Source organism: Pelobates fuscus, chromosome 5, assembly GCF_036172605.1.
Source record: "Pelobates fuscus isolate aPelFus1 chromosome 5, aPelFus1.pri, whole genome shotgun sequence".
NCBI lineage: Eukaryota > Metazoa > Chordata > Amphibia > Anura > Pelobatidae > Pelobates > Pelobates fuscus.
This window is the reverse complement of record NC_086321.1, coordinates 174,647,979-174,661,491: the sequence shown is the minus strand read 5'-3', so window position 1 is coordinate 174,661,491 and position 13,513 is coordinate 174,647,979. Positions and strand designations below refer to the sequence as shown.

Here is a 13,513-nt window from a genome sequence, read left to right as displayed (position 1 = left end):
CCCCTCTCGCAGTGGGTAGATGGACGAGCACCGCTTGCTGTTTGTGCTATTACCATGGGAGCTGAGCCTGGACACACAGCAGCCAGTGAGTTATTATCATTATTATCATTTCATACACTTTTATTGTGTAAGAAATCAGGTACGATGCAAGCCATGGTTTATTAAGCGTTAATTATAATGTCCCTTTAAACTCAGTAAATGTGGTGTCAATCATTAGCAATGTGCTAACTGTCTGTCACAGTGGGATATATTGTAACATTATCATGTGTCATTCTAAGAGAATTGTGTTCTTAGGTGTATTAATATGTATTAAGCTGCAGTATATTTTGCAGCGTTCTACAATGTTCCTAGGTAGTTCAGACCTTTTAGTGGGAGCTCACCTTTTAGTTTTAAACATTGGAAAATCTCTTTTTCTGTTTTCATCACAATACCTTCAACTGGTATTTGTCAGATGTCATTTTATATTATTGGCTGTTCCTGCACACATTGGGAGATAAGCACTGAAATAACTAATCGTTTAACTGCAAAATAAATGGGATTGGCAACACTTCGTTGATTTGTAGAAACGATCCAAAACTGTTATGGTTTAAAGGGACACTATAGTCACCTGAACAACTTTAGCTTAAAGGACCACTATAGTGCCAGGAAAACATACTCGTTTTCCTGGCACTATAGTGCCCTGAGGGTGCCCCCACCCTCAGGGTCCCCCTCCCGGCTCTGGAAAGGGGAAAATGGGTAAAACTTACCTTTTTCCAGCGCTAGGCGGGGAGGTCTCTGCCTCTGATCCTCCTCCGTTCCGCCCCGTCAGCTGAATGCACACGCGCGGCAAGAGCTGCGCGCGCATTCAGCCGGTCGCATAGGAAAGCATTATCAATGGTTTCCTATGGACGCTTGCGTGCTCTCACTGTGATTTTCACAGTGTGAATCACGCGCCTCTAGCGGCTGTCAATGAGACAGCCGCTAGAGGCTTTGGGGGAAGGCTTAACCCATTTATAAACATAGCAGTTTCTCTGAAACTGCTATGTTTATTAAAAAAATGGGTTAACCCTAGCTGGATCTGGCACCCAGATCACTTAATTAAGCTGAAGTGGTCTGGGTGCCTAGAGTGGTCCTTTAATGAAGCAGTTTTGGTGTATAGGACATGCCCCTGCAGTCTCACTGCTCAATCCTCTGCCATTTAGGAGTTAAATCCCTTTGTTTATGAACCCTAGTCACACCTCCCTGCATGTGACTTGCACAGCCTTCCATAAACACTTCCTGTAAAGAGAGCCCTATTTAGGCTTTCTTTATTGCAAGCTCTGTTTAATTAAGATGTTCTTATCCCCTGCTATGTTAATAGCTTGCTAGACCCTGCAAAAGTCTCCTGTATGTGATTAAAGTTCAATTTAGAGATTGAGATACAATTATTTAAGGTAAATGACATCTGTTTGAAAGTGAAACCAGTTTTTTTTTTCATGCAGGCTCTGTCAATCATAGCCAGGGGAGGTGTGGCTAGGGCTGCATAAACAGAAACAAAGTGATTTAACGTCTAAATGACAGTGGATTGAGCAGTGAAATTGCAGGGGAATGATATATACACTAAAACTGCTTTATTTAGCTAAAGTAATTTAGGTGACTATAGTGTTTCTTTAATGAAATGATTAAAGGGAAACTATAGTACAAGGAAAACGAACCCGTTTTCCATGCGCTAGCGCTTCCCCTTCTGTCAAGGCCCCCTCCCGCGGCACTGAAGGGGTTAATAACCCCTTCAGTCACTTACCTGGGTCCAGCTCCAATGTACCTCGATCCAGCGCCGGCTGCTGGGGGGGGGGAGACCTAATGCCATTGCCACGCACGTGCATTAGACCTTTCCTATGGGGATTCTGCAGAGCGTGGGGACGTTGAACGTCATTTAAAACACTTTTGGTGCTGTTAGAATCCGGAAGCACCATCTAGCGGCTGTCTGAGAGACAGCAACTAGAGGTTGGATTAGCCCTGTAATCAAAACACTGCGGTTTCTCCAAAACCGCAGTGTTTTGACTAACAGGACTAAGGGGAGAGGGGCAAGGCACCCAGACCACTCCAATGGGCAGAAGTGGTCTGGGTGCCTATTTATAATGCGCCAACAAATTCTGCAGCACTGTACAATAGGAAATAAAGGATAGTGCTGCACTCAGGCGTAAAGGCAATTATTTGCAGTCCACAGATACAGAACCAGAACATACCATAACCGCACACAGTTCCAAATAGTATATTATGGATACGTGATGTAAGACACATTGCACATGTTGCAAACTGCTTAATGAAAAAGTTAGAAATATATATGTACAGCACACTAGCCTAAAGTTTGCAGTTCAGATTTATTTTACTACAGTTTATAATTATTAACAATTAATAATTGTGGGGTTCTAAAAGACCCTCTATCATCCACTGTCCCCTATTAAAACAACCCTGGGGATTCGTATTTTGCATTTTTAGGTGGCATTTTTGGGTCTCAAAAAAAGAAATCAAATACCCAGTTCATTAAAATGTGAAATTTACTTTGAATTCTCACTTTAGTAAACAACCCTGTGAATCAGGGTTATATTTTTGAAAATAACACCTACATATGCAAAATACAAATCCCCAGGGATGTTTTTAAGAGGGAACAGTGGGTGTGTGATGCTCCCTCCTTATTTTAGAACCCCACAATAATTTATAAATCCTTCACCCACCTTACCTGGAGAAAGGAATTTTTAACCCCTCTCTGGACCCTCATCACGTCTGGCAAACAATTGAGGTTGAATCATTAAAGGACCACTATAGTGCCAGGAAAACAAACTCGTTTTCCTGACTCTATAGGGTTTTGGGCTCCCCCCCCACCCTCAGGGTCCCACTTCCGCCTGGCTGAAGGGGGAGTAAGAGGTTAAACACTTACCTTTCTCCAGCGCCGGCGCTGGGGACTCTCCTCCCTCTTCAGATGTCAGCCGCCGAATGCGCATGCGCGGCAAGAGCCTCGTGCGCATTCAATCCGTCCATAGGAAAGCATTTCTCAATGCTTTCCTATAGACGGCAGCGTCTTCTCACTGTGATTTTCCTGAAAAAGTCTATAGGACGAAACGCGTCGAGCGATCAGAAAGCCTGCCAGTATCCCTACATTGTTTGGATCATATCCAGCCTTGAAGTCCAGCTGACAAACGACCAACCATCTCTTGGAGTCTCTGGAACTGGGATCCACCTGCAAAAGGGATTTTAGCCCAGGAAGGGGCTGACAAGCTTTTTTTTTAGCACAATTGAGAGATAAGTCCTTTTTGTACAACTACATTTGTGAGTGTATTTGTTTTTTTTTTATTCTGTTTATTGTGTTATTAAATACTTCACTATATATTCTATTGTTTTTATCTCTTTACATGACTAGTCATGTCTACAATATGGTAAATATATTCACATGCTTGTGATTGTGGCGCCCCTGGTGATATATGTTGTCTAACTATACTACATATCTGTTTGCATTGGGATTGGGAGTGATCCCTATTTTAGGGTGACTAGCCTGCACTATAATTTGCACTTTTATTCCCACTTACTGCCCTTTCTCTAGATCACAGTGAGAAGCGCCTCTAGCGGCTGTCAATGAGACAGCCACAAGAGGCTTGATTAACCCTAATGTAAACATAGCAGTTTCTCTGAAAACTGCTATGTTTACAGCTTCAGGGTTAATCCTAGATGGACCTGGCACCCAGACCACTTCATTGAGCTGAAGTGGTCTGGGTGCCTATAGTGGTCCTTTAACCCCTTAAGGACACATGACGTGTCTGACACGTCATGATTCCCTTTTATTCCAGAAGTTTGGTCCTTAAGGGGTTAAGCATCATAAGGACCCTCAGATTTATATCTTATCCCACAGCACCAGCACTGATAGTTGAACAGGTTTTTGGCGACCTATCCAGTGGAATGATTAATCCCCCTGTAACAGCATGCACACGTCTGGGAAAACATATATTACTCAATGAGGCCTACCTTGTTATTGATCAGTGATTCCCTCCTGGCAGGGCCGGTGCTTCCTATAAGGCGAACTAGGCAGCTGCTTAGGGCGCCATATAGGAGGGGGCGCCCTGCGCCCTCATTGCCAGCACTAATGCTGCAGCCGCTTGAGTGCTCTATAGAGAGCCTCAGGTGGCTGCGGTGCTGACTCTCTCCTCACCTCCCCTTCCCTGTGTAGCGTGGCCAAGCTCCTCTCCGCAGTACAGGAACATGCGGGGGGGGGGGGGGGAGAGAAGTGAGGAGAATACCGGGAGGGGGGGAGTGAGGAGAACACAGGGAGAGGGGAAGTGAGGAGAACACAGGGAGGGGGGGAGTGAGGAGAACACAGGGAGGGGGGGGGGAGTGAGGAGAACACAGGGAGGGGGGGAGTGAGGAGAACACAGGGAGGGGGATTTTCCTTTAATCTCTTCTTATGTAATTTCTCCAATCCAAACGGGTAAATGAGAAATATACACACAAAAAAGGATAGAATTTTTTTTTTTTTTAGAATAATACCCTTTTAATACTGTTGGAGATATTGTGAATGGAATGAGAATACAACATAGTTGAGACCAGTGATGGCGATCATTTTTAAGCCTGAGTGTCCAAACCGCAAAACAAACCAACTTTTTTTTCCTCAAAGTGCCAACACGGCAATAAAACCTGAATACTCAATTACCCCGTTGCCTCCCCATCCCCCACCCCCTCAGCTCGTATAGACTGTATATTATTATTATTAATATTATTATTATTTATATAGCGCCGACAAAATCCGCAGTGCTGTACAAAGGGGTGACTAACAAACACTTAATTGTAACCAGACGAGTTGGATGAACAGGAACAGAGGGGTTGAGGGCTCAATGAGCGGAAGGGTAGAAGTAGAAAAGTAGGTTGGTAGAATAGTATTCGCTGGAAATTTAGTGTTTTGATGACCGTTGTAGGAGAGGAATCAAGGTGTGTGTGTGTGGGTGAGGGGGGGTGGTATTAACAGTTTAACTGATACGCTTTCCTTAAGAAGTGATTTTTTGGAATGAGTGGAGACTGGGTGTATGTCTAACAGAGAAGGGAAGGGAGTTCCACAGGAACGGTGCAGCCCTAGAGAAGTCTTTTTAAGGTGAGCATCAGAGGTGGGAGTACGAACAGAGGATAGACATAGGTCTTCGGCAGAGTGTAGGTGCCTAGACATCCTTGTGCATAGTATACAAATATAAAAACCACTTTATTCACTCACTTATAAAATTATCAAATTGGCATATCTCATGAAGATATGTTTAGTTACCATTCCTGGCTGGAGGTGTTTATAACATCTCCAACCAGGACAGTGTCCATTATATCACAATAAAGGCACATATTACCGTATATACTCGAGTATAAGCCGAGTTTTTCAGCACATTTTTTGTGCTGAAAAACCCCAACTCTGCCTATACTCGAGTCACTGTCTGTATTATGGCAATTTACATTGCCATAATACAGACAGGGGGCTGTGGGGGCTGCAGAGCATTTACTTACCTCTCCTGCAGCTCCTGTCAGCTCCCTTCTCCTCCGCGCCGGTCCGTTCAGCACCTCTGTCAGCTCCCAGTGTAAGTCTCGCGAGAGCCGCGGGGTCATAGTGCGGTTCTTGCGAGACTTACAGTGTGAGCTGACAGGGGAGCTGACCGGACCGGCGCGGAGGAGAAGGGAGCTGACAGGAGCTGCAGGAGAGGTAAGTAACAGCTCTGCCAGCCCCCTCCCCCCCCCACTGAACTGCCAATGCCACTGGACCACCAGGGAAGGAGAGCCCCACTCCCTGCCATGTATCAAGCAGGGAGGGGGGGGACGAAAAAAAATAAAAAAATAATAATTAAATAAAATATAATAATAAAAAAAAAAAAAAATAATAATAATAATAAAATTGCCCACCCCCCACCAAGGCTCTGCAACACACACACACACACACACTGCACTCATACACACACACACACTGCACTCATACACACACACACACTGCATTCATATACACACACTGCACTCATACACACACACACACTGCATTCATACACACACGCTGCACTCATACACACACGCTGCACTCATACACACACGCTGCACTCATACACACACGCTGCACTCATACACACACGCTGCACTCATACACACACGCTGCACTCATACACACACGCTGCACTCATACACACACGCTGCATTCATACATACACACGCTGCACTCATACACACACGCTGCATTCATACATACACACACTGCACTCATACACACTGCATTCATACACACACACTGCATTCATTATACACACACTGTAAATAAATATTCAATTAATATATTTTTTTTAGGATCTAATTTTATTTAGAAATTTACCAGTAGCTACTGCATTTCCCACCCTAGACTTATACTCGAGTCAATACGTTTTCCCAGTTTTTTGGGGTAAAATTAGGGACCTCGGCTTATATTTGGGTTGGCTTATACTCGAGTATATACGGTATATTTTTGCAGATTTTCAATAATTGCTTTCCAATAGAGGAAATTAGAGAGATTGAATGTATCCTTCGATATATTTGCAAATTAAATCCTCCACTATAATGAATACATATCAGTCTAGCTCTGTTAGACAAGTCTACACAGTTTACACCGGAACATGACCTTGCTTTGTTAGTTACAGTATGTTGGAATGATAAACTTTGTTTGACTAGTTGTTTTCTGTCCTCCAGGCCTAATGCTCTGACTACTGCAAACATGTCTCTAGATCTCTCCATTACTGGTCGTCAAACCTCATTTCCTCCGCGCAAAGGGCGCAGCGCGTACCGTGTCAAAGCTGCAAATTCATATGTTGATGAGACTCTGTTTAGTAGCACTCCAGGAAGAGCAGACCCAGTCCTACAGTGGAGTCCAGGACCACCAAGTGAGGTCCCACATGTGTGGAGTCAAAGTGAAACTATAGAGACCAAAGGTAGCACCAGCTCTAGGACTAACCGTACCCCAACTGGAAGCCCCAGGAAGAAAACACAATATAGGTATGATTTGTAGTAAAATGGCAAATGCATCTGATATAGTACTGCTAGGGAGAGGTTTCAAGACAGGACTCTGGCGGTACAGAAGAGTTTATCTGTGTTTAATATAGTGCAGTGCAAGCTTGCAATTTCAAAAGGAAAAGACTTGGTTAAACAGTCCACTGATGGTAATTGAGCCACTTGTTATTACAGCGGCATTGTCAACCTCTCCAACCCTCCCCTTCAAAATGAGTATTTCATAAAGATAGAATCTCTGAAATTCCATTCCAGTCAATAGATATACTGAGATAAAGTAGGGACTACTATTTCTCAGAACTCTTCCTATGCCTGACACTTCTTGACACTAGGCAGAGCTACCGCTGTCAAAAAGTATTAATTCCCCCAGCCGTTGCCAGTAACAGCTCCAGGGAAATTAGCTCTGTCTATGGAGGGTCTCGCGGAATGCTCCATAAACCTCCCTGCTGTAAATAAAGCAGTTATGTTGGCTCCTGGTTGCTGAAGCCAGAGGAGCAGAAGTGGATCCGCCAGAAGTAGATGGCGGCACCCGTGAGGGACAGGTTCAGGTAAGTAGAGTTACATGCTCCCCACCGGCCACCTGAGCCTTTAGCGGCAATGTCACTGTCGGGGGTCTTTAGAAATTATGCAAAGACCCCAGACGGTACCAGTGTTGCTTTAACCCCTTAAGGACACATGACGTGTGTGACATGTCATGATTCCATTTTATTCCAGAAGTTTGGTCCTTAAGGGGTTAAAGTGTGCAACTCTTGTCAAATGTAGATAAATTATATCATGATTGATAATATAAAGGCATTGTCGATGTTACTTTTGACCCAGGATTTTTAATACATTATATAGATAATACTTTCAGATATGGGCAGAACCATTACATGGTCAACTAAACATGGGGCCAGTAACCTAAAACATGTACCCTAACACCATAGTGATCCTTTAACGTAGAAGATTAGGCTGTAGTGGTTATGATACTAGGAGTAACCCTTTAACTTAGCATTTCCCCACTGAATCACCATGCCTGTCTGCATCTGCAAAATTGTTAGCAGCATTACTGCAACTGCTATCAGTTCACTGTTTACCATCTCCCTGTTTAGCATCTCATGGGAAGAGAAAGACAGCTTTACAATGGGCATACAAATACATTATTTAAATGAATCCTTGCAGAAAGTAGTGGGGCAGCCAAACAGGAAAATTAAAAAGAAAAATAAAGTACTTGCTTGTGTGCACACCATAATTCCTCTCCTGAGAGTCAGTAGAAAAGCCATCATATAAGTAAATCACTGCTGCTTTGTACAATTACATGCAGTCTGCAGCTGGATGTCTGCATTGACCACAGTGGCACTTGTTTGGACCTGGTATGAAGTGAATATACAACCTTCTGTAGGGAGCATGGGATATTGTGTCTTGTACCAAGAATAGCAAGTTAAGAGCTCAATTTAATATATTAGAATAAGTGTTTCAAACTATTTAATATTTTTGGATAAACATTTACATTTATTTAATATTCTAAAAAATATTTTAATATTTTGATTTGTTAATATATCTTTTAAATATCATTTTAATATTTTGAGTAAATAATTTTAAAAGTTTATACAAAATTACTATCATTTGTGAAGCTTATCCAAAAATAGTGAATCAAGAGGTCTAACTAGGAAATGTTATTATGCTGGTCAATACTTTCTAATGTCACTTTAATAACAGTGAGGTTTTGATGACTTCTTCTTCTCTACAACTTTCTATTTAGGGTGAAGAGTCGAACTCCTTCTTACTGTGATGAGACTCTGTTTGGTCAGGGGATAGACGATTGTGGTTGGGAGGCACCATGGGTGAAGAAAGAAGATTCCATAAGACTACGTCCTCTCCTTTGGTGTCCTACCCCAGTGTTACGTCCACAAATCTCCAAACCAGTTACAAATAAATTTCCTGTCCGAGCTGTACATCCCCCAGAAGGATCAGAAAGTATTTTGGGGACTTACAAGGGGAAAGGAGAGTTCTGGAAAGTCCCAGACAATGACTCTGATTGTGGTGGTTCTCCTTCTGTAACAGGACCCTCAATTAGTGCCAGATCTCACAGGCGTTCTTCAAGCAGAGACACAGCCCGTTCAGCAAGCTGGTCAGGTAGAGGGTCAATTAGGAAAGAATCGGGTACAATGCCGCAAAGGCCTCCATGGAAGTGAAGTAACAGAGAGAGCAATGTGTGTTCTTCATGTAAATTGACAGTGTAGGACCTTAAATGTGTTTCCATTTTGAAACAATGTTTTAAAACATAATGGGAAACAAACGGGATTAGAGTCAATACATTAACAAATGTACGGGTTTATTCATTTAACAAGCCTCTGCTACATTTTCTAAATGTAGACCAAAATAGCTAACTTGGAAAATTCTGACATTAAGGCATTGATTTAACAAACTTTCCAAATGAGGGAATTCTATTAGAAAAACTTTTTAAATTATTTATCTACAGACATAACCATTAAAATAAAACTTTAGACACCAAGACCACTTCATCTCCATGAAGTGGTTTTGGTGCAGTGTCCCTGTGCCCTTAACCTTGCAATGCAAAACGCATCCTCTAGTGGCTGTCATACTGACACTGACATAGTAAAACTTGATCATGTGTTCCGGAAGTCCCGCAGGAAAGCATTGGTTCAGTGCAGCACTTGCCGCACCTGTGCCTAAGGCCCACAATGCTCCTCTATAAGGAGCATTGGATAGAACCCTCTCGGAGGAGGCAGGTGACGTCAGTGGGGGAATGAGGCACTGAGGGAGCCTTGATGCTCAAAACAGGTAAGTAAAATATGTTATTTTATTTTTGTGCATGTAGGGTCAAGAACACCATAGAAATATCAATGTGTATTCCTAATGTGTGTGTAAAAAGTTTATAGGAATATTTGTAGATAAATAATTTGGAAATATTTTATAACATGAATGAATCATTTGGAAAGCCTATTAAATAGAGGATTATATTTCCATCTTGACTATGCTACCATAATTTACTTAAATTGGTTTTAGATTGACTAAAACTCACTATTTAGTCAGTAAACCAATAGTAGGTGTCAAAGGATTGAAAAATAGGTGTCCGTAACATGTGGATGATTTGCTTTTTCACAATGTAAGTATTAAAACCTAATTATCTGCTTGTTTTGACAGTGGTGATACTGAGCTGCTCCAAATGGCCTGGGGCCTTTAGTTGCATCATGTCACAAACTGTCTTGTCAGATTGTAAGTAGAGTGCTCTCCCAGGTCAATAGATGCCTACTGAACCTGTCACATTCCTGCCTACATTTTAGATGAAATGTGCATACTTCTCATATAAACATCCTAGAGAGCACAATTCACACATTGTTCACATTGTCGATGACATTGGAACACTCAGGAAGAGGAAAATGGAGACAATCAAATACATGTATGGTTTGGAAATTCAGAAATGAGCAAAAGCCAAATATATTATCTATTCAACAATTATGAAACCGTGCATTATAGCAGAATACGTTTTTCTTTCTAACATCTTGCATAGGGCCATGTAAAAAAAGGAGAAAATCAAGACAGGCCTGTAAATACATATAGCTAAATAACTATTTTTAGTGCATTTCCTGGCTTACCTTTGGCTCATGGGGCAGCCATTTTTATTGTTTCTAGGTCATACGAAACACGCTAGAAACAAGGACTGCTTATTTAATATTTATATCATTTTTACTCAAACTACCGCAACATGCCTCCCAATATTGCAAATGGCCAAAGAGGCACTCTTACTATATAGGGTAGAGATAGTCTGGCCAGGGATATTCTTGGAGATTTTAGGCAAACATATGACTTACTGATAATCATTTATGTAACTGAAGAGTAATTAAAGAAAAAAACAATGGTATTTCTATTAATAAAATTAAGAGTACATGTCATTTAGCCTCTGTGTATTAGTTTATAATACATTCATACGTAAATGCTTGCTTTATTGCATCTCCTGGTCTTCCTTTACTCCAATGCAGCCATCTTTAGATGCTTTTGGTTAGAAGCATCACTTATCTGACAGATTATCCTGAGCAATGAATAGGTGAAACAGGCAGAGTCCATTTGAGAAGTCTGGCGCTTCTGAGTGATATCAAAATTTGTCACTTCTCACTACCTTTAGGTTACCAGTGTGGTGTATGTGTGAATAAGTGTTTTTTATGACCTATACAAAATAAAAAGGGCTGCCCCATGAGCCAAAGGTAAGCCAGGAAATGCACTAAAAATAGCTATTTCGCTATATGTATTTATTACAAAATAGTATATACAGAGGCTATAATTCATACAATATTTTATATAATATACAAATTATGACAAAACTAAATTATTTTATTTGCACAGACTAATTTCAACACATGTATTGTAATTTAAAGATAGGTTTTTGTGAAGCTATATAACCGATTCATGCATATATAATATAGGGCTCCCAGAAGAACGGGATAGTCAGATTTGGGAAACTATTCCACTTTAAGGGCACACCTATAACTGACTAAAATAGTAAGACAGTGATTTATTTTCCATAGTGACCTTATATATTTCTATTTTTATGAGAAAACTGCAAGTGACCACATACAAAAGGCACATCATGCACTTCATAAAAGTGATGGCTAACATATTTATATTTTATCAATGAGCTTGTTTTACTTGTTTTTCTAATCGGATATAGTCAGACCTTTGTCTATGACTATTTTCTGAGATGAAAACATCCGGTACTTATTTTGTCAAGGTGAATTAAAATGTTTGGCTAATAACAGGAACTATAAATAGTATTCTATGAAAATTACCATTGTTAGAGCATTGTTTGATTTTACTGAGGCCTTTCAATCCCCCGGAGGCATAATCTACGAGCAGGCCATATTTAATCATTTATGTTATATAGTAGAACAGTCGGATTTTCTAGAAAACCTGAGTGATGTACAAAAATGCCACACTGTGTCGTGAACTGCAAGAAGTACTGCAGCTTTTCCTTCATTGTTTTCTTTGTAGAAGATTTATTGCCAAAGCGTCTAATTTCAATATTTATAACCATCTCCTTTGCTGTGATCCCAGTACTGCTTTTCAGGCAGTCTTGTTGCTGAGAGTCTTAGTGATGTGCGTATAGGACTAGAAAACCATAATGAGCTGCGGCACGCTCAGTTATAAATTATCCCCAGACTTCCCACTGCTGGGGGTTATTTGATGTGCATGTGGCTGCCAAACCCACATAATGCTTCAGGCTCATAAGGAAGATTCATGAAAGACTTTGTAGCCAGACCGTTGCTTTCTGGATATCAACTAACACTAGCAGCTGAGTGCACCTATCCTGTTTCAGTTCTTGTGATCCCAAGTTCCTGAAACCTTCTTATCTACTCCTGCTTAACTGTCTTGTGTTGCTGTTCACTTGGTGATGCTACCTATTGGTCCTACTTTAATCTCTTCAAATAGTACAAGCTCAATGTCCTCTGTCTTCAGTATATCAATAATAATTTAAAGAAATAATACAGCTCTATACTACTAGCTTTAATCAGGTCCTGTTCCCAGCGTTCAAGCCAACCTCCACCTCTTTGCAGTATATGCTGTGTCCTTGAGGTTAATGAGTGGGTCATCCATTCCATTCTAAGTCCTGTGGCTGGAAGAGCTCAACCTACCAGCATAGACAAAGGATTGTATGATGGACAACTGTGCTTTATGGTTTAAGGTGCCATATACTGGTATCTGCATTGCCAGGTCGTTACACTTCATTTGGAGTTCTACTGCCCAAAATACAAACTGATTTCCATCCTGCTTATCCGTATGTGAGTGCATTTAACACTATTATAATTCTCTGTTCAGTTGTGTGTAAGTGCCTATAATATACTCAGTTTGAGTGCGTCCTCATGGCATACCAACAGTCCAGGTTTTGTCAGTATCTCTAGGAGCAGAACTGGTAAATGACTAAATCCAGAACTGTTGGTGTACCTTGAGCACCGGGCTGGGAACCACTGCTCCTATTTAGGAGTGAGTGAATGCCTTTGAGATAAGGAGAATACACTATATGGTATGTGTGAGAGCCCCCAGTGTTTACGTGTCTTCAATATGATCATATGATCCATTTCAGGGATGTCTAACTGCAGCCCTCCAGATGTTGCGTAACCATATTTGCCATGAATATCACCCTATAGAGATTTATGGAATAAAAATAGGGCAAAGTGTGTTGGCGCTTCTTACAAGAGGAAAAAGTGCAAGGTGAATTATTAGGTGTGTCCCCTTATACACCTATATAATAGGTACAAATTGATAAAAAAGATGCAATGTCCTTTTAGCTATCTGTACCTATAGAGATTTATATCATTGGTTTACTCTAATCTGTGTGCATTTTTCTGGTGATTGTCCTAGATTTCTGTTTAATGTTATTTTGTCCTGTCTTCCTCTGCATCTGTACTTTTCCTCTAAAACACCGCACATTTTTCAGAAACAGCATAGATCCATGCATTTTACGTAATTTAATTATGTAGGTATTATTTTAAGAACTTTTCCCAAGCTATAAAATGATATA

At 41.1% G+C, this 13,513-nt stretch overlaps 1 protein-coding gene across 2 annotated transcripts; it reads left to right on the top strand.

Moving 5' to 3' along the window:
* The first annotated feature begins 53 nt into the window (after positions 1-53).
* Positions 54-12,757, top strand: RITA1 (RBPJ interacting and tubulin associated 1). 2 transcript variants are annotated; one of them, XM_063454717.1, is made up of 3 exons: positions 54-85; positions 6,682-6,984; positions 8,738-12,757. In XM_063454717.1, the coding sequence occupies exons 2-3, from the start codon at positions 6,707-6,709 to the stop codon at positions 9,168-9,170; spliced, it is 711 nt and encodes a 236-aa protein (XP_063310787.1). In that variant the 5' UTR covers positions 54-85; positions 6,682-6,706; the 3' UTR covers positions 9,171-12,757. The 2 variants fall into 2 exon arrangements, with proteins under 2 accessions (XP_063310787.1, XP_063310788.1); XM_063454718.1 differs by lacking the exon at positions 54-85 and adding an exon at positions 118-139.
* Positions 12,758-13,513: the final 756 nt, after the last annotated feature.